This window comes from Talpa occidentalis, unplaced genomic scaffold (assembly GCF_014898055.3).
Source record: "Talpa occidentalis isolate TD23 unplaced genomic scaffold, MPIMG_talOcc4v2.1 talOcc4.2, whole genome shotgun sequence".
In the NCBI taxonomy this organism is placed as follows: Eukaryota; Metazoa; Chordata; class Mammalia; order Eulipotyphla; family Talpidae; genus Talpa; species Talpa occidentalis.
Genome location: NW_023602073.1, coordinates 120865148 through 120884007, shown reverse-complemented (window position 1 = coordinate 120884007; position 18860 = coordinate 120865148). Strand labels below are relative to the sequence as shown.

At 33.0% G+C, this 18860-nt stretch overlaps 1 protein-coding gene across 2 annotated transcripts in view; it reads left to right on the top strand.

Annotated features, from left to right (window-relative positions):
- TRDN (triadin) overlaps window positions 1–18860 on the top strand; it is a 306860-nt gene that overhangs the window by 258764 nt on the left and 29236 nt on the right. For both annotated transcript variants that reach the window (XM_054697795.1, XM_054697794.1), the window contains 4 exons: window positions 13237–13263; window positions 13661–13690; window positions 16746–16775; window positions 18508–18534. In XM_054697795.1, the coding sequence (XP_054553770.1) occupies window positions 13237–13263; window positions 13661–13690; window positions 16746–16775; window positions 18508–18534 (114 nt within the window). The remainder of the gene's footprint in view (window positions 1–13236; window positions 13264–13660; window positions 13691–16745; window positions 16776–18507; window positions 18535–18860) is intronic.

The window sequence follows — 18860 nt, the reverse complement described above, 5'->3', positions numbered from 1 at the left end:
CAGGCATGCATGTAAGATCACAAGTGACAAATCACAGATGTTAATGGCGGGAGAGCAGAAAAACCCTGTTAACTTCCCTTTGCCATACAACAAAACAAAAAATACACAATTCAAATGAAACAAAAATGAAAAGTTGTCTGGAGTGTGATTTTTAAACATAGAGGAAAGTCTGTTTCTCCAGCCTATCAGTTCAGAGGAAAATTCCACGGGAGAAGATACTGGAGTTATCTCCGAGTTTGGGTAAATATTAGTCAGCCAAGTGAAGAAAGTCTGGGAAGAGGACTCAGGCAGAAGTTATCACTAGTCACACTGATTTTAAAAAATGTGGGCAGAAGGAGTAGATGAATGTTAAGAATAACAGCAATAGAAACCTATGGGTTCTTTACTGAGGATAAAGTCCTTTTTCCTAAAGAACACTGTGAGCAGTTAAAAGTCCTTAAGTAAAATGAGGTACAGCTTCAGTTAAAATTTCAAATCTCTCATTCTAGCTAATCACATGGATTGAAGATAAACATGAGTGCCAGTAATTTCAGGAAATCAGTTTTCTAGGGTCTTGAGACTATTACATTGATATCTCTAGAGATAGTAGAAGATTTTATATGGCATTTAGTAGAAAAGAAAAAAGAAATTGCAGAAGTATTCAGGAGGTAAAATTGCCCTAATTTGGGGATGGTAGTTGAGAAAAATCTAAGCTAACACCCAGGTTTCTACTTTGGAATACTGTATAGGCAATAATAGCATATCCTAAGGATTGGAATTTCTAAAAGAAATGGCAGATTTAGAAAAATGAAGCTGTAGCTATTATGTAAATGTTTGACATTTACTCTATAAATTGTTGTTAAACAGTTATATGCTAGACAATATGGTAGGTACAAACCTACATTAGTGGTTACAGTCAAGATTCTCTCCTCCTAAATCTTATAAGCTAATTGGTGTAGATATGGGAGAGGGACATGATGAATTAGCAATACCTGTGGTATACGAATTTAGTAAGTTTATCAGGCACCTAGGGAGTAACTTGACTGCCTGTAGATTTGGAAGCTCCTAGCAAAGATGTGTTGGCTAGACAATGAGAATAATTTGCAAATATCAAGAGGAGTATGCTGAGGAAGAATGATCAAGGACTAAGGGAGCAAATCAAGAAAAATTCCATTAAGTGGAGAGAGTGGACAGACATAAAGGAATTTTTAAAACATAAAGAATTCTTTTAGAGGATAGATTTTCTCAGAAATCTGGAAGGAAGGAATTTCAAGGATGAGGAAGCTGTCAAAGTGTCAGATCGACCAGAAAAGTTTGCAGTTAGTTAACGACTGAAAAATATTCATTGAAATGAATGATATGGAGACATTGTTGATTTTATGAATGGATTCAGTGAAGCTAAATGGTAGGAAAACCAAACTACTATAAATTGAGGATTTTTGTTGGAAGTCAGTAGGACCAGAAAGTATATATTGTATACATTGTAGGCTATTTTTTTCAAAATCTTAAGTGAAAAGGGAAAATAGAATATATTAAGTCAGAAAAACAGCATGACAGAATAGAAATAGAAGGGAATTGTATTATCAGAGAAACTCTAGTTTAAACAAATTCTCCCAAACAGATACAACAATCTATATAACTTTACAAAGATATAGTATCTACAAACACCCATAAAATATTGAAAATGCTAATAACTAAGGCATATACTAATTCCATTTAAAGACCCATGAGATAAGGGATTTATAACACTTAAAATATTTGCTTATATTTAATTACAACAAAGATCAAGCCATATCTTTTCCAATACATAGCTCCTTATTTTTACTTAAATTTACCTTGTATAATATTTCTCCAATGCTTCATATGATACCAGTTCTAAGCTTAGAACTTTAAGCACTTCTTCCTTTAAAAATTACATAATTTTGTACAGTCTGGCTAAAAGAATAACTAATGACATTGATATGGAGTTTTTCTTTTTAGCTGTAAAGCAGAGGAATACCCAGCAGTTACTAAACTAACTATTTTGTGTACTTTCTTTTGCAAAAAGTGTTTTTCAAAGAATACTAGTTATAATTATTGGTACATGAAAGAATTTTGAGGTTAAATCCCTTTGGGGGGGGGCATTTTCAGTTCTTCAAATATATGAACAAATTAGCAAAATCTAATGGGAAAGAAACCCATTTTCATCCAATGTTTCTCATATTTATTGATCTGTGGCATGTTCTGTAATATAAAAGTGGTATTTAGTTGTAAACAATTTGAGAAATGATGTCTTATAGTTAGAAGATTTAGGGAAACAGATGAGCCAAGATAATAGATTTTTTTAAAAAACTTAGTGACACCATATATTTCTTTAAAAAAAAAAAAAAAGAAAGGCTGGAAACAATGTACAGTTGCAATGCATTTAGAACAATAAAGATACACTGACATGTATAATTATTATCTCACAAAGTAATTTTACTTTTCCCCATAAACAAGAAGACAGAAAATTCTGCTGTAAATACTTGGGAGAGAGGATGATCATTCTCTTTCAGGATAAAAAAATAGTATTACAATTATGCTGACAAGGAAAATTGAGTAATTGCTAGCAAGTTGCAGTGGTGATAAATTCAAGTCTCCCTACAGACAGCCATGTAGAGCTATGAGGCAGCAGGTCAAGCACTATTTCTAATATAGACTAATATTTATTAAGTAGTCACCAGGCATGCTCAATATATTATATGTTGAGAGGGTTTATCACTATGAGGAACATAATAAATTGAGAAAATTTTCATTTTAATGATTTCTTTTATGTCAGTTCAAGAACATTTATTGAGTGTTACTAGTCCAAATCCCCCAAAATGGACAAATAACTAATATTGATAGAACAATTAATTAATCAAGAGGATTTGTCCACGTATAAAGATAATGCAATTTTATTTCATTATAACCTCATGATTTAGATTCCATTATTTTATCTGAGTTACAGGCAAGGAGACTGACTTATAAAGATGAAATGCATTTCCAAATTACAAATTTCATAGGTAGCATGACCTGTTTGCTTCCAACATATCAGTGACTTTACTCACATACATAACCTGATTTCTAAGGCAGTGAGCAAAAACTTATAATGTCATGTTATCCTCTTTGACTTCAAGGTAATCATTAAATGTAGTATACCTTCCTCTTGTTATTGTTTCTTGGATATTACAGCCAAAGATGAAACATTAAATATACTGTTACTGTATTGTCTATTCACAGAATAATATAGATAGAGGTGATTGCAGGTAGTGGGATAGAATTTTAAAAATTGATTTTTTTCACTATTGTTTAGAAATTTTTTTAGGATATTTTTTTTAAAAGATTTATTTATTTTTATACAAGAACAGGGGTACGGGCCAGATGGCGGGAGGGTGAGAGAATTCACCTGAGACAGAGCGGGGAACAGAACAGGAAGAGTGACCCAAATACACTGGTGAGGAGAGCAGCACGCCAGACAGGAGAGGTCTGCCCCGCCATGTGGGTATCTCCGCGGCCGCAGGGATTGAACCGGCACTGCAGAGACTGCAGATAGCTTCACAGTGCTGCACTCAACTGCCTGTACCACCAGGGAAGCCCTAGAAGTATTTTTTAAACTTTTTTTTTTTTTTTTAGGTAATAGTAGCTTACATTATTGCCAGTGTTTTGGAAGTATAAGCCCCGTAACTCGGGTATTTTGATTTGGAAATTCAAAACAAATGCTTACCTAACAAATCTAGATGATATTAATAACAGAGCAGGACGGTAGAATATATGCCTTTATAGTAGGAAATTTTGTTTTTTTTCCCCTATTTTTCCTGTGACTGAATCAGTTCCTTATACATTGTACAATTTTTTGAATAGATGAATTTATAATAAGAATTTAGTTATATAGTCAAAAAAGATCTGGAAGCCCATTCCCTAATCTGTTAAATGGAGAAATTGAATTCACGAAGGTTATTATAAATATTAAAACATTTCATTTAAAATGTTTACCATGGTTCTGACACAATAGAAACATTTATTATCTGTTAGTCATAAATCACACTAATAAGTATATGAAACAAAAACTTCCAAGAATTTAAGTTTTTGGAAGAGTCAGTATCTCAAAGGGGAAAAGTCACTGATCATTGGTTGTAGAAATAAAAGCAAATTTTTATTTCATGGAAAAGAGATAATATTTTACATGCTTACTCTTTGAATATTAACCATCTTTGTACAAAAATCTTTATTTTTAATGGTGACTTGCATTGTGTAGTCTTGAAATTTTTCTGAATTGATTTATCATCTAAAAATTGGAAAAAAAGATTTCTTAGTCAACTCAATCAATTAAGCACAGTCACATTAGTAGCTACTGAACATCTTTGACAAGAACAGTTCTTCTAACCTATTTGAAGGAGAAACATATGCTCTGCCAATACTAGGGAAGTCCTCTCTATGGAGAGAAAAAGGAAGAATAAAGATGATTTCATTTTAAATGACCAAATTTGGTTTATTCATTAGTGTAAACAGTGTTACCAGCCATTATTAGATGTGTTATCACCTTTAGCTATTTCTTTAACAGTGTGTATTTTAAACTCCTGTTAAAGTCATAATTTCTTTTTTGTATGTTTTCAGGCTTTCTTCAGAATGATTTTCCCCTTTCTGTAGTTTATGGGCATCAAAAAATATGGTTTCTGCCATTTCTGTAACATTTTCACTGTAATGCCTACTTTCCAATTTCAACATAATTGAAAAACTGAGCAAGGGGTTGTAATGATATTCAAATTGATATCTTCTGGGGTAGCAAAAACAATTCACTAGAGAACACTATTACTATAGAGAAAGTTGATTGTCTGACTTCCAAATTAGAAGAAAAACCAGTTTTTAGACACTCATTAAGATGTCAACTCTATTAGAAGTTTCTGTGTCCAAGTTAACTTGTGAGTTATTTTGATAGAATATCACAAAATATACAAGAATTAGGTTTTCCTCGTGCCAACATAGTACTTATTTTGTATTTCTTTCCTACTATAAGAGATGCTAGTTTCATCAAACATTTGAGCCTATTCTCAATTTCCTTATTTTTTTGCTGTGACTAAGCATGCTGATATTTTTAATCTTCCAAGATGTCTTCTACTTTTTAAAACAATGCTCTCAATTCAGATATTTTTTCTATTTAGTAGATCAATGCAATTATATTCCTCTATGAGATTATTTCTCAACCTGTGATGAAGTATTTCACACTTGTGAGATGCCTAGTGGAGAGTTTATATTTAATAATTGAATCATATTCTGCAGAAAATGTCTTAGATGCCTCTTGCAGACAAACACAAGGATTCTCCCCTTCTCTTTCATATGCTATTCAAATTTAGCTTTCAGTAACATAAAACATCTTGAGAAAGAATAATGGACTATTTCTCTAGGTGTAATAGAAAGGAAAAGAAATATTAACTACCATCTTTTCTATTCTCACATCCCTGGTTTCAGAACAAAATATTCCCAAACTCATAAGCTGAGATTGATGTGAACATAACAAATATGGCAGAACTAATGGTTTCTTTGGGATCATGCCTGGCCACTTTAAACAATCTATTCAAGAATCAGATATTTTACTGTGTTCTTTTCTTCACAAACCTTCCATTCCCACCCCATGTCCTAGCCCATGTCCTGAATTTTAAGATTGACTCTCCCTGATTCTAATCTTATATCACAGTGGAGACTCAGTTCTTATTGTTTCAATATGTATCCTAAAAGCCACTTAAAGACTCAGGATATGATGAAGAGGTGTTAAAGAGTATATAGTTTAGCAAATCTAAATAGTTATAGCATAATGTTAATGCTTGTTCTAATCAATAGAAAATGATCTCCAATACATCTTATACTCCAGACCAAAATTACTCGTGGTCAAAACTAAGTATGGTATAATTTTCTCCTTATTTTAGGTGAAGTAACAATAAAAAAAAAAAACAAAAAAACATTAGTGAGGTAAATCCCATACACAGTCATTTACATATTTTCACACATCACAAAGTAAAGTGATCCACAATTTTGAAATATCTCCTATGTGTAGGAAAAAATGGAAGATTTCTGGTGATGTATTTCAGTGAAGGACCAAAGACATAAATGAACTCTCTTCCTCTTGCAACCCTGTAACACAAATTTTAGTACTATCTTTGAGTTCATTATTCAACAGGGAAATCCTTTATTTATAGAGAAGTCACTTGCTCATTGCAGAAAATAATTGTTGACAGTGTATAAGACAATGCAAAAGTGCTAAGAATACAAGATGATTGTTGTAGTGCCTGCTTAGTGAACGTCACAATTTATTTGAAGAATACAAAGGAGTATATAATTACAAAGTGTTATAAGTAATTACAATGTACAAAAATGATGGCTTATATAGTATGTGAAAGAATACTTTATAAGCATCTAACCTATCCTGGGAGGAGGTCAGAAAAGATTTCTAAAGGGAAATAACATCTGAGCTTAATTTTAATAAATCAGTGTAGTATGGTGAGGGAAAGCATGAAGGGGTAAAGGATATAAAATGAGAAATGAACCAGAGGAATGAAGATGATACATTTGAGGCTATAATGAAGGTCAAAACTCAGGAGAAAATAAGGAAAGCATATTCAAGATATGTTTAGGAAAAATATTCAACAGGATTTTGTAGGCAACTGAGTAAGGATGGTAGAGCATGAGGAATGGGAGATAGTTTGTGACTTCCAGTTTCCTGATTGGCATTATAAGGTGGAATCATTTATCAATATTAGGAATGTATTTTAAGGAGAGAATGATAGCTCACATGTTGAATTTTGGACTTACTAAGTTTGAATTTCTTGTGGTATAAATGTTTTCTCTAGAATGTGAAATATCTTGGGTTAATATTGAAATAAATATATCTATATGCATTTCTTTCCAAATGTTCAAAGGATATTTTTGATATATGGAATTGATATTATTTTTAATTGTTTTAATGTAAATATACCTAGTGCAGTATTTCAACCAAATCTAATATGTATGATTATGATTGGAAACAGAATTAAACTCTTTCATAGGAATTTAGTTTCAATTACTAGGTAATACTTATGGGCTGAATATACTTGAGAGACTAAAATGTTTAGTGAATATTAAATAATGAATTAGTACTTGCTGAATGAATAATTGAACAATGTGTTCTAAAATATGAATAATCATAATATGATGTTAATGATATATTAAGTTCATATCCAAAAAAAAGAAAAGAAACTTCAAAGTCGGCATTCTGATAACTTCCTTTATCTTTTTACTGGTCCTCTCTTATTAATATTCTCTATTCTCTTATACCAGATTATGGTGCAAATGAAATTTTTATTGCTAAACAGTTTCATCAACATCATTTTAAACTCCTTTCCACATCAAGAGGCAGGTCACAATAGATCTCTTTCCACCCATTTGAAGCAAATTTTAAAATAACTGTCTTAGAGGGATTGTGAGAACAGAATTGTCTGATGGAGGTTGCTTGAATAAGAACTAAAAAGATTCCATAGGAATTTATTGTATTACAGCTTCTATAAATTTAACAAAATATTTGGTGCCCAGATAACTTAGCACAATACGTCATTGAGAATGAAAAAGCCATACTGGTATGCTAATTTCTCTGGGTATGAGTATCTAGGAAGTCACAAAGCCACAGCCACTATTCCAGTAGACCTTAAAGATTTGGTAAATGTGATCTTATCAAACTGCCAAGTATCTCTGCTTTTACAAATAAAGGATAGGGAGCCTCCTGCCCAACTGTGCCTATGCAAGTGTCTCTTTTAACAAACCTGTCCCTTTCAGAGGCACTTCTTTCTTCCCGCTTGTGTCTGTGCAAGCTACTTTCTTTCCCCTCTCCTCCCTTTAAAAAAAAAAAAAAAATATATATATATATATATATATATATTCCCTTTTGGATATTAAAAAAAATAAAAAATAATGGATACCTTGAACAATATTTTTACTTCTTACTGACCAGACTGCATTTTTATCTACACCAGCATGAAACAAAAATTCTCCAGAAATTTAGTTCCAATTGTCAGAGGCAATTCTTACTTGCCAAATGGTTTTAAAATACTAACAGGCAATTTTCAAAGTATTAATTATCATTTCTTTTTCTGATTTCCAGTGCTACATAAATAATGCTAATTCTCACATTATTTTCCACTAAATTTCTAAAAATACATTTCAGAACATCAGAAAAATAATAATATATTATCATTTCATCCAAATAATTTTATACAGTACCTTTGATAAATGAGCCTGACTCCATGAGAATGTTTCTGTAGGCTAAAGAAGAAATAAGAACATTTATTTACCCAAATGCATATACAGAAAGAAAGCATTTCCTTTAGAGTTTTATAATGTATTTTATATACTTAATGCTTATGCTTCTTCCATTTTTATTTTGATAATTAAATGATAACAAGCCTCATAAAACATGTAGCTGAGTAATAATGACTTCTACTAAAATGTAATAAGATTTCTGAACTGATTCAAGCATCCCATAAAATTCTTTATGATATTTTCTTGCCTCCTCCATATGGCTCACTTTATATGTATAAAGTTTAGATATTAATCTTCAAGTCAATTGCAAAGGTAAAGTGCCTGTTAGATAGCTCTTTCTAAGATGTGTATCTACAGCAGAGCCCACTTCTACTCTTTACTAAATAGCAGTATGCTTAGATATATTATATCAGGAAAAGACAAAGGTCTTAAAAATGAAGTCTGTTAATGTGCCCTTAGACTTAAAACAAGCTTCCAGAGCTGAAAATCTATTTGGTATTGAATAAACAGACCTACTAAAATGCAATAAACCCAAGAGGAATTAGTGCTGCAACATTTCAGGTTGAGTTTTACCTAAATGGTGAAATATTAAAAAAATTACTAGTTATAATTTACTATTAAATAATTTACTATTTAGGTTTAAATTAGCATTTTACATAAATATATCAATTTAGACCTGGATGAGATCTCAGAAATCATCTAATCTAATTGCCTCCATTTCTTTTCTCTTTTGAAATGAAGAACCAAGTACATTAAATGGCCATGTCAAGATTTCATAGCAAATGAGTATTCACCTGAAATCACTTCCAACACTTAAGACCTCTTATCTATTGTTATCCTATAACATGATATTTACAATTATACTAGGTCAAAATTTTCATGAATTTTTGGTCATATGTCACTGTCAAATTTTCTTTTGTATTATGTAGCTATAAACATGCTAGTCACATAATTTTAAACTATTTTTACCATTCATGCATTGTAATAGAATCTTTAACTCTTCTTTCTATTTGTACTTATTGAATGACTTGTTTTTTTTTCTAAATCTATGCATATTAGGGGTAGAAGTGGATAATGTCATAGATATTTTGTTTTTATAACAATTCAAGAAACTTTGAAAATGTAAGAAATATCAAAGTTATAATTAAAATCTAAAAAACCAAATTTCCAGAAACTAAAACTATATATACCTATGTAAATAGTTATTATCTTGGTACTTACTATTTGAAGTATATTCCGTGATATAGAATCAATTACTACTTCTATGAGAGCATCAAAGTTGCAATGATTCTGTTTTCTTTGTAAAATTAGAAGTTCTTTTGTTATATGAATTTGATTTCACATCACATCCTTTACAGACCTCAGTCACAAATGTCTGAATAGACTATTACTGTCATCTATATTGAAAAGTTGACACACTATAATCAACACAAACATGTTCTGTTTTTAGCTTTATCCATTTATGTCTCAGTAGATTAAAAGCTTTCTCTGTGATTCTAATTAAGTCTTACTTGCTGCAATATGACATACACACTTCATTGGAACTTAGAGTTGTAAGAAAATATCCACAGCTTTTTGCAAATGAATGTATTAACAAATGTAGCCATGACTATCGAACAGTGTTTCTCCAACTTTGAGATACATCAGAGATAGAAGGCTGGGCCCCACCTGGATTTCTAATTCTGGAGGTCTTTGGTATGGCTGAGAACTTTCTCTCTCTCTCTCTCTCTCTCTCTCTCTCTCTCTCTCGCAGTTTTGCTTTTTTTCAATTTTTTTATGATCAAGTTGTATTAGTTTGCCATTTTTACAATATTATGTCATTTGGGGAGTAGAGCTTCACACCTCAACGTGTGCATATCCTTCACTCACACTCTGCCCAAGATTTAGTGCCAACAGGCTGTGATATTACCCCCTCTATTTCCTCCCCTCTTTCTTTCCCTCTCCCCTGGTAACCACCATTTTTTTCACAAAGTCTGGGAAGTTTTTTGTTGTGGTGGTTGTTGAGATTTGCATATCTAATAAATTCACAGGAATACTGCTGTTTAAGAACCACTGCTTTATAAAATTCTCCTCCAACACCAAAACCACATTTGTCCTCACACCTATAACTGCCTAAATGTGGACCTTAGGGACTATGTAGGCTTATACCATATGTACAGAAACATACTGTTTTGTGTTGGTCTTAGGACACTGATGACAATGCCAGGGGCTAGAAATGCCTGGGGCCATTCATAGTCCCAGGTAGGTTTCCCATAGATACTTTCCCCTTTAAATCAATATTAAGACTGTAAAAATCCTTAGGACTTCTATTATGATTGCAAGATGCCCTTCAGCAATAACCACCAGGAAACTTAGAAAAATATAGGTATGTCACTAATAAGTCCTGGAAATTTCATAGCATATCTGGGATGCATTACAGTCACAAGTAGAGATATCAGTGCCAGGAAATTCTTAACTCCTCGCATAGTTTCTTGGTTTATATCTTAATAATATTCTGAGTTGGTGAGTGATTGATTTGATTTTTTTAATCTTTGCCTGAGCACCAGAAAACTAAGGTAAATTGTCATGCAAGGCTATAAAAAGCTGCAGTGACTTAACAGACATTTTGTGTTTTAAAGCAATTCCTAAATTCATGTGTTTTCTACATTCACTTTTCCTTTGCTTAATTTCTTCATTTATTTACCTTCTCTAGTTTCCATCAGTTATTTCATTACTTATCTAATGAACAAATAATAATTGAGGGTCTACCATGTAACCTTGAATTAGGCATCACCTCAGTTCTCTGGTTTCAGCAACAGATATAGATATACATGATCTCTGTCCTTAAATATCTTGATCTAAAAGGAGAGACATTCACTTAAGTTGACATTTACAGTAGTGATTAATATAATGATCAGAAAATCTAAAAGTAATGTTTACACATAAAGAAGAAAACAACCCAATGAATATCAGAAAAGGCTTTTGAGGAAGGGAGAGCTAAGCTGAACCCTAATTAGAAGTTAGCTAAATTGAAAGTGAAGGAAATTAAAGTCTGATGAAAAAAGTCAAAGAAGACCTAAAGAGATGGAAAAATATTCCATGTGTGAGGAGAAGATTCAATATTGTTAAGATGTAAGTTCTTTCCATTGTTTCGCAGGCTTCAGTTATATATATATAATGCCAGTCAGTGCTCATCTGAAGACTTCTCTCTCAATATATTTTAAACTACTTTTCTATATATTTTTTTTCTATTTTCTACAATTTTAGGTATGAGTACTAGTTGGGTTTTTTCTATTTTATCTTAGAAGTGAAAGTCACTGGGACACATATGAGAATAAAATAGGGAAATACTTACACTATCCCCTTATGATAGAATATGTTATGTTCACTCTTCTGAGAAACCAAGTGAGCAGGGATTTAAAAAGGAGAACGTGATCAATATAGTGGGATATGTTCACTTGTTTTGGCAAGTAGTGTGTGCGTGGGTGATTGGTGACCAAAAAGACTAATAGAATGGTGGAAGTAAAATCTAGTTTATAGGGAATTAATATTTAAATAGCAGTCAAGGAGGGGTATAGTGGAGCCTCCCTATGGTGCAAGGGGTTAAGTCTCAGCACTATGAAGTATCCACAGCTACTGCAGCATGATCTGATTCCCGTCTAGGGAGGTGAGCCACATGGAGCAGCAGACCTTTCCTGTCTCGCCCACTGCTCCCCTCAGCAGTGTATTTCAGTAGATTCACCTGTTCTGTTCCCCACTCTATCTCTGGTGAATCCTCTCACACCCACCCCCACAACTCTGACCTGTACCCCAGTTCTTGTATGCATAAATAAATAAATCTTAAAAAAAGGGGAGGTATAGAAAGCAAAGTTGACATTCAGAAGCTAAGTTGAGGCATAACGGGAAGAAAGTCATTGGCAATTGTAAGGGAATACAGAATTAAAAGATGGTATTTTTGTTGACTGGTTAAATCTTTGTTAAGATAAAAATTAAAACTGAGAGGGCCTCCCCGGTGGCGCAGTGGCTGAGCGCTGGGTTGCGAAGCTGCCCACAGCCTCTGCAGTGCGGGTTCGATCCCCGGCTGCTCCCCGGCCACTGGAGGAGGGTCCCACATGGCGCGCAGATCTCTCCTGCCGCCCGCTGCTCCCCTCAGCAGTGTACTTCAGTCCTTCTGCCTGCTCTGCTCCCCTCTCTGGCTCTGGTGGATTCTCTCACCCTCCCGCACTTCTGACTGTACCCAGTGCTTGCATAAATAAATAAATAAATAAATCTTTAAAAAAAAATTAAAACTGAGAATGGAGAGGGCATGGGTTGACAAGCAATAGCTGACAGACAGGTCACAACTTTCTGTAAATAATATTTAGTGGAACACAGTTTTTACATTCATTTCATTTTGCTTGAGGCTGCTTCTGTACTGTAACAGTAAAGCTTAACATTTGCAACAGAAATATGTCTTAAAAACTGAAAAAAAAATATATATATACACACACACTATATGACCTTTCGTGGAAAGTTTGTTGTCAAGCACCTGCACTAAGGATCTGTTTGCATATTTTATATACACAAAAAAATATATATTTCAGTCATCAAGAGTCCCAAATTCAGCAGTAATCATTTTTAATATAATATCCTTGGACAGATAACATGTTGATAAAATTAATGGCAATAAAAACAATAGTCTTGAATTTTTCATTATGGATAATGAGTTCAAAAGGATTACTTTGATTAAAATATGTGTTCTTTCTTGATGTTAGATTTAGAAGTTAACTTTGCACAGAAGGGTTTGTAAGCAAATTATTTTTTAATGAAATAAAAATTAAGAGTGTAACTATTTAAAATGCCTTTTTTAAGTAGTGAGGTGGCATGGACATTAAAGTACTGTGAAAGATATCTATTTCTATGTTGCTGGATTCTAATTTGCAAATACATAATGTTCTATCATTTTCTATATCCGTGCAATGAACTCAGTCTTTGATAATTTTTCAAATCTTGTAGGCAAAGAAGTCAAGACTAAAACTCCACGTATGTTACATGCATGCCAAATAAACATAAACAAGTTTATAAAACAAAACTTAAAATGCATGTTTATTTATTCTCTGCTTTAATTGTTGAGTATTTTGCTTAAAGGCAAACACTTAACTATTTTGGATGGCCAACTTGCTTATGATTCTAAATGTGTTTCTGAGAATATACTATCTTAAATTTTTCCTTTGGCTTCTATTCACTGGAGGTAAAAAACAATACTTTTCATTAAATTCTCATTGTTTCTTAGTTCACATTTCCATTTTATCTCAAAATAATTGTTATTATGATTATAAGTAATATTTACTTATCTTTGTATTAATTTCATGCAATCATAAGAAGAAAATTAATATAGTAGATTAAAACCATAGTTACTGATATTTACCAATATTTTTAGAGTCACAAGTAAAAAAAGAAGAGAAACCAGGTATGTATATTTTATGTATAGATTCATGCTTGCTTTTCATATTTATAATAAATACATTATTATTTACTTGTAAATGTTATATGCCGGTACAGTATCATATCAAAAGTTTATCCTTGACTAACCTAAAAGAAGATAGCTTTATCTGTAATACCTGCTCCTAGCAGAAAGAAAAAAAAATAGTATTTGTATGTTAAACTTCTGAGAAATTTATGTGGCTCAGAAGAAACAATTGACTATTTGAATCCAACAAAACCACAATTTTTGCTGACTACTATGGGACATGAACATTCTTTCAGAAAAACAGCTGCTCTATACTTCTCTTTTTTTGGACTCCTGAGTCAGATGAACATTTCTAAGGACTGCAGTAGTCAGCCAGAACTTTTAAAAAGAACACACAGCACACAACAATTTGATGTTCAAAATGATTAAAATTTTGGTTTCTGTTTCCTAACTGTGTTATAAGGTCACTGTCATAAAATATCGCAAATTGGGTGACTTTAAACAAGACAAGTTTATTCTCTCATAATTCTGGAAGCTAAAAGGCCACAATCAAGATATCTGCAGAACCATGTTTCCCTTGAAATCTACAAGGAAGAATCCTTCCTGCCTCTTCTGACTCCTGGTGATCGCTAGCAATCCTTGATGTTTCTTGCATTATATATGCTTCATTCCAGTCTCAGATTCTGTCTTCACATGTGTTGTAATCTCTGTGTCTTTTCTGCTCTGTTATATGGACTTGTCATACTGGATTAAGGATCTACTGTAATCTCATATTACTGAATATTAATGAATTGTATCTACAAAGACCTTATTTCAAATAATGTCACATGTACTGGAGATTACAATTTCAATATCTCTTTTGGGGGTATACAATTCAACTCAAAAAGACCTCCCTCTGCCCCATCCCTAATTCTTGTCCTATGTAGGTGGAAGTACATTTACTCCATTCCAACATCCTTAAAGTTCTCTTTCATATTAACAATTTTATGTTGTCTATCAAGTCAGAATAAATCAATTCAAAGTCCCAAATCTCATCTAAATTAGTTGTTGGATAAAATTAGGAGTATACTTCCTCCTACAGAAAATTCTTCATCTGTGAACCTTTGAAACCAGAAAATAAGTTATGAGTTTCCAAAAAAATATAGTGGGACAAGTATAGGACAGACCTTCCCATCCAAAAAAGGGAGATTGAAAGGAATAAAGGGGGTTACAGGTCCCAAATAAATCCAAAGCACAGCAAGAAATGTTATTACATGTCAAAATTTGAAGAAGTCCTCTTTGACTCAATGTCCTGTTCTCTGGGTCTGGGAGTATGGTCTTGACCCAAGTGGGGCTTTCCATCTCTACTCAAGAAGGTCTTATCAGCCCAGTTCTTTGAATCTGAAGCTCTAGCCTTCATTTCCTCCCATCCTCTATAGGCTGCCATTGTTTTTATTTGTATAAAATTCCCCAAAACATAGCCATTCTTGCATTCAGTTCACAGAGGTGGAAGTCATCGGAAAAGAGGACCTCCACAGACCTCTCCTGAATAACATCTCTATTCCTGTATTTTTTTTTTTTACTCGATAGTAGACTGAATTATTGAGTCATACATCTTATCTCTTTAACAAAAATTTCGTCCTGCCAGTCCCTTGACCCTGTCTCCAGGCCACACTAGCTAAATAGGGTGAATATTTTATTTTCTAAATTATCACATTCCATTTGTTTAACAGTTCATTCTTCAATTTGTCTTGCCTTTCACATTTTATTATAAGTAGGAAGGAGAAACTGGAAGTCACTCCCACACTTTGCCTATAAATTTCCTCAGATAAATATTTATGTTTTTCACTTTAAAATTCTTCCTTTCATCCAATAGAACACAATTCAATAAGTTGTCTGCCATTTTTTTTTTTTTAACAAAGAACACCTTCCTCCAGTAGCCAATCATTTGTTGCTCATTTCTTTTTAAGGTGGCATCAGAAGCACATTAACCTTATTATTTTCAACAAAATTCTGTTTAAGAGAATATGTGTATTCTCTAAAATGACAGAAACTTTGGCTATCATCGATTCTCTCTGGATCAGCCTTTCAAAAGAACAGCCTTTATTGTTGATACTTCTGCCAATAGTATTTTCAATGAAATCTAGGCTTTTTTATATCAAGAACTGAAAATCTTCCATCTTTTAATCATCACCTAATTTCAAAGCTACTGCTGCCTTTATAAGTGTTATAGCCCCTTTCTGGGAACTGAGTTTTATTAATTTTCTTTGATGACTGGAATAAATTGCCATGCACTACTAGCTTAAAACAACAAAAATTCATTCCCTCACTGTTCTAAAAACTGAAACTTCAAAATCAAGATGTCAGCAGAGCCAAGCTCCTTTCTAAGCCCATAGAGAAAAATCATTCTCTTTTCCAGCTTCTGGTATTGCTAGCTAGCATACTCGATTTGTAGTCGCTTCAATGTCTGCTTCCATCATCACATAGTCATTTTTCCCCTGTGTGACTCTGTCTCTGTGTCTTTTCTTCTTCTTGTAAGGACACCAGTCAGAATGAATTAATGGCACACCTTACTCCAGTACTTACTGCATTAACTAATCACATCTGCAGCCATCTAATTTCTAAATAAGTTTACATTTTGTTTTACTGGGGGGTTAGGACTTCAACATAGCTTTTTGTGGAACAATTAAAACCATAACATTATTTGTCTAAATTTCTAAATGACATGTACCCAATTCAATCTATTTCAGAGATTTTTCCAATTCTTGTCATATCATTTATTTTATGTTGACCTTGGAACTCTGCTTGACAACAACCACCTTGAGAAAACAAAAAGAAAAACTTAGGTTGATATCAATTACAAGTAACAGCAACTTAATAAAAGAAGTACATGGCATGAGTCTATGTGTGTGTTTAGTAGTTTTGCACTGACAAACCACCATGAAATTTGACATATTTTTAGTAAAATTCTGCCATTCTACTTATGGTAAACAAAATACGTAATTTCCAGATATGAATTTGCGCTCTCGTTTATGTTTTTAAGTTTTAAAATTTCTGCTTTGTTTCTTCCTTTCAGAGCCACAAGGTAAAAAGGAAGCAAAACCAGGTAACACTTTTATTTTTATTTTTTTAAGATTTATTTTATATATGCATATGAAAGCTGGGGTGTAGGCTAGAGGTGTGTGGGGGCGGGGGTGAGATGATTCACCAGAGACAGAGTGGAGAGCGTGACAAGTGGATTTACTGAAATACACTGTTGGAGGGAGCAGCGGTGAGGCAGGAGAGGTCTGCTGTGCCATGTGGGTCAGCTCCCTGGCCAGAGATCAAACTTGTACTGCAGTGGCTGTTAATAGGTTCATAGTGGGCCTCCCCTGGTGGCGAAGCTGCCCACAGGCTCCGTAGCGCCGGTTAGATCCCCGGCCGCAGGCGAAGGTCGCACATGGCGCGACAGACCTCTCCTGTCTCACCCGCTGCTCCCCTCAGCAATGTATTTCGTCAGTCTGCCTGTTCTGTTCCTTGCTCTGGCTCTGGTGAATTCTCTCACCCTCCCGTGCTTCTGACTATACCCAGTGCTTGTATAAATAAAAAAAATAAATCTTTAAAAAAAAATAAGTTCATAGTGCTGAGACTTAATGCTTTACACCACCAGGGAGGTCCCAACACTTTTTTTTTTTAAATAGAGTTGAATGTGTCATAATTTTAAAACAAAGTGGCTTATCACCCACCAATGGAGACTTATACAGTGTATCCCAGATCCTGATTATTTTCTCCATTTCATTGCTTGATGTGGTTTTATAGTATTTATTACGTAAAAATGGGTCTATTCCATTGGGAAAGAAAGACATATGCAATAATACCTTCAAGTGGGCCTCAGCAAAGAATAGGTTTGGGGAGACACTTCTTGGAGTCCTTCAAAAATAAGTATGATCGTGTTTAATTTGGGGATTTTTCTCCTAATACACTAGTATCATCAAATGACAAATCATAACCTACTAAGATCTGAAGAGCAAACAAGAACTAACTAAGCATCTACTATGAACTAAATAATGGCATTAATTTTTTTAAATTGTTCACTATGGCATTATGAGAGACGTGAACATAATAAATGTTTATACTTAATATGTGGAAATAGTCCAATATACAAAATTCAAAGAATAAGGCATTTTTCTAATGTTTTCAAGTAAATAAATCACAGCTAGGATTTTGCCAATGTCTGATTTACTCAAATCCTTGTGTGTTCCACTAAGAGATTATACCAGCCTAAAATCATATTATTATGAAGTAACATGGACCTAAAATCAGGCTGATTTTTCTAAGTTTACATTGCTATTTAGTGTGTAAGTGTTAGCTCTGCTACCATCTAGCTATTGACCTGAGGCAAGTTAAAAAACCCTCAGGATATATGGAAGCTATTTCTTCATTATATAAAATTATATGGTAGGATTCTTCAGTCTCAGCAAATTCAAGAATGCAAGTCAAGATCTGTATACATTGTCACCTTCTTCCTTTAATTCTCCCTAGGACTTACCTAGAAATTGATCATAAGCTGAGTTTAGTTATTCTTGTTAACAAAATTTTAATGTGATAATAATGACTTATTTTCCTAAATATAAATTTTTGTTTTATATGAGCATGTTTTACCAAATGAATAATTTCCATCACCCTGCCCCTTTTAACTAGAAGTCTAATACCATTTAAAACTTCTAGTTAGGCCTAGTACCATCTAAAGCTTTCATTTATTATAGTTAAATACCACAATTTTGCACATGATTTAACTGAATTATTCATTTCACTAAATGTTTCAATGTTATTCATTTCACTAAATGTTTCATTTTCAGTTTCTTCGGATAAAGCTCTAATACACAGTATGTATATTAATTTCATCTACAATGCTTATATAATGCGTAGATTTTTATAAAAATTTAGAAATATTTTTAATAACTTATGTTTGTTATCTTTGTTTTGGTATTTCTGTTTTATTATAGCCTATGCTTTGGAAATTATGGGTACTTAAACATAAATGAAAATTCTTGGTATATTGTTTTCATACAAACAAAACCTTTCAATTTTTTTCATATAAATCAGGGTCACATGAAAAATTTGGTATAGTTTCATATAATTTTTATTGAATTCTGTAAATTATTTTCTACCAAGAAATCATCAGCCTTTTTCATAGAGAAAACTCACTCCA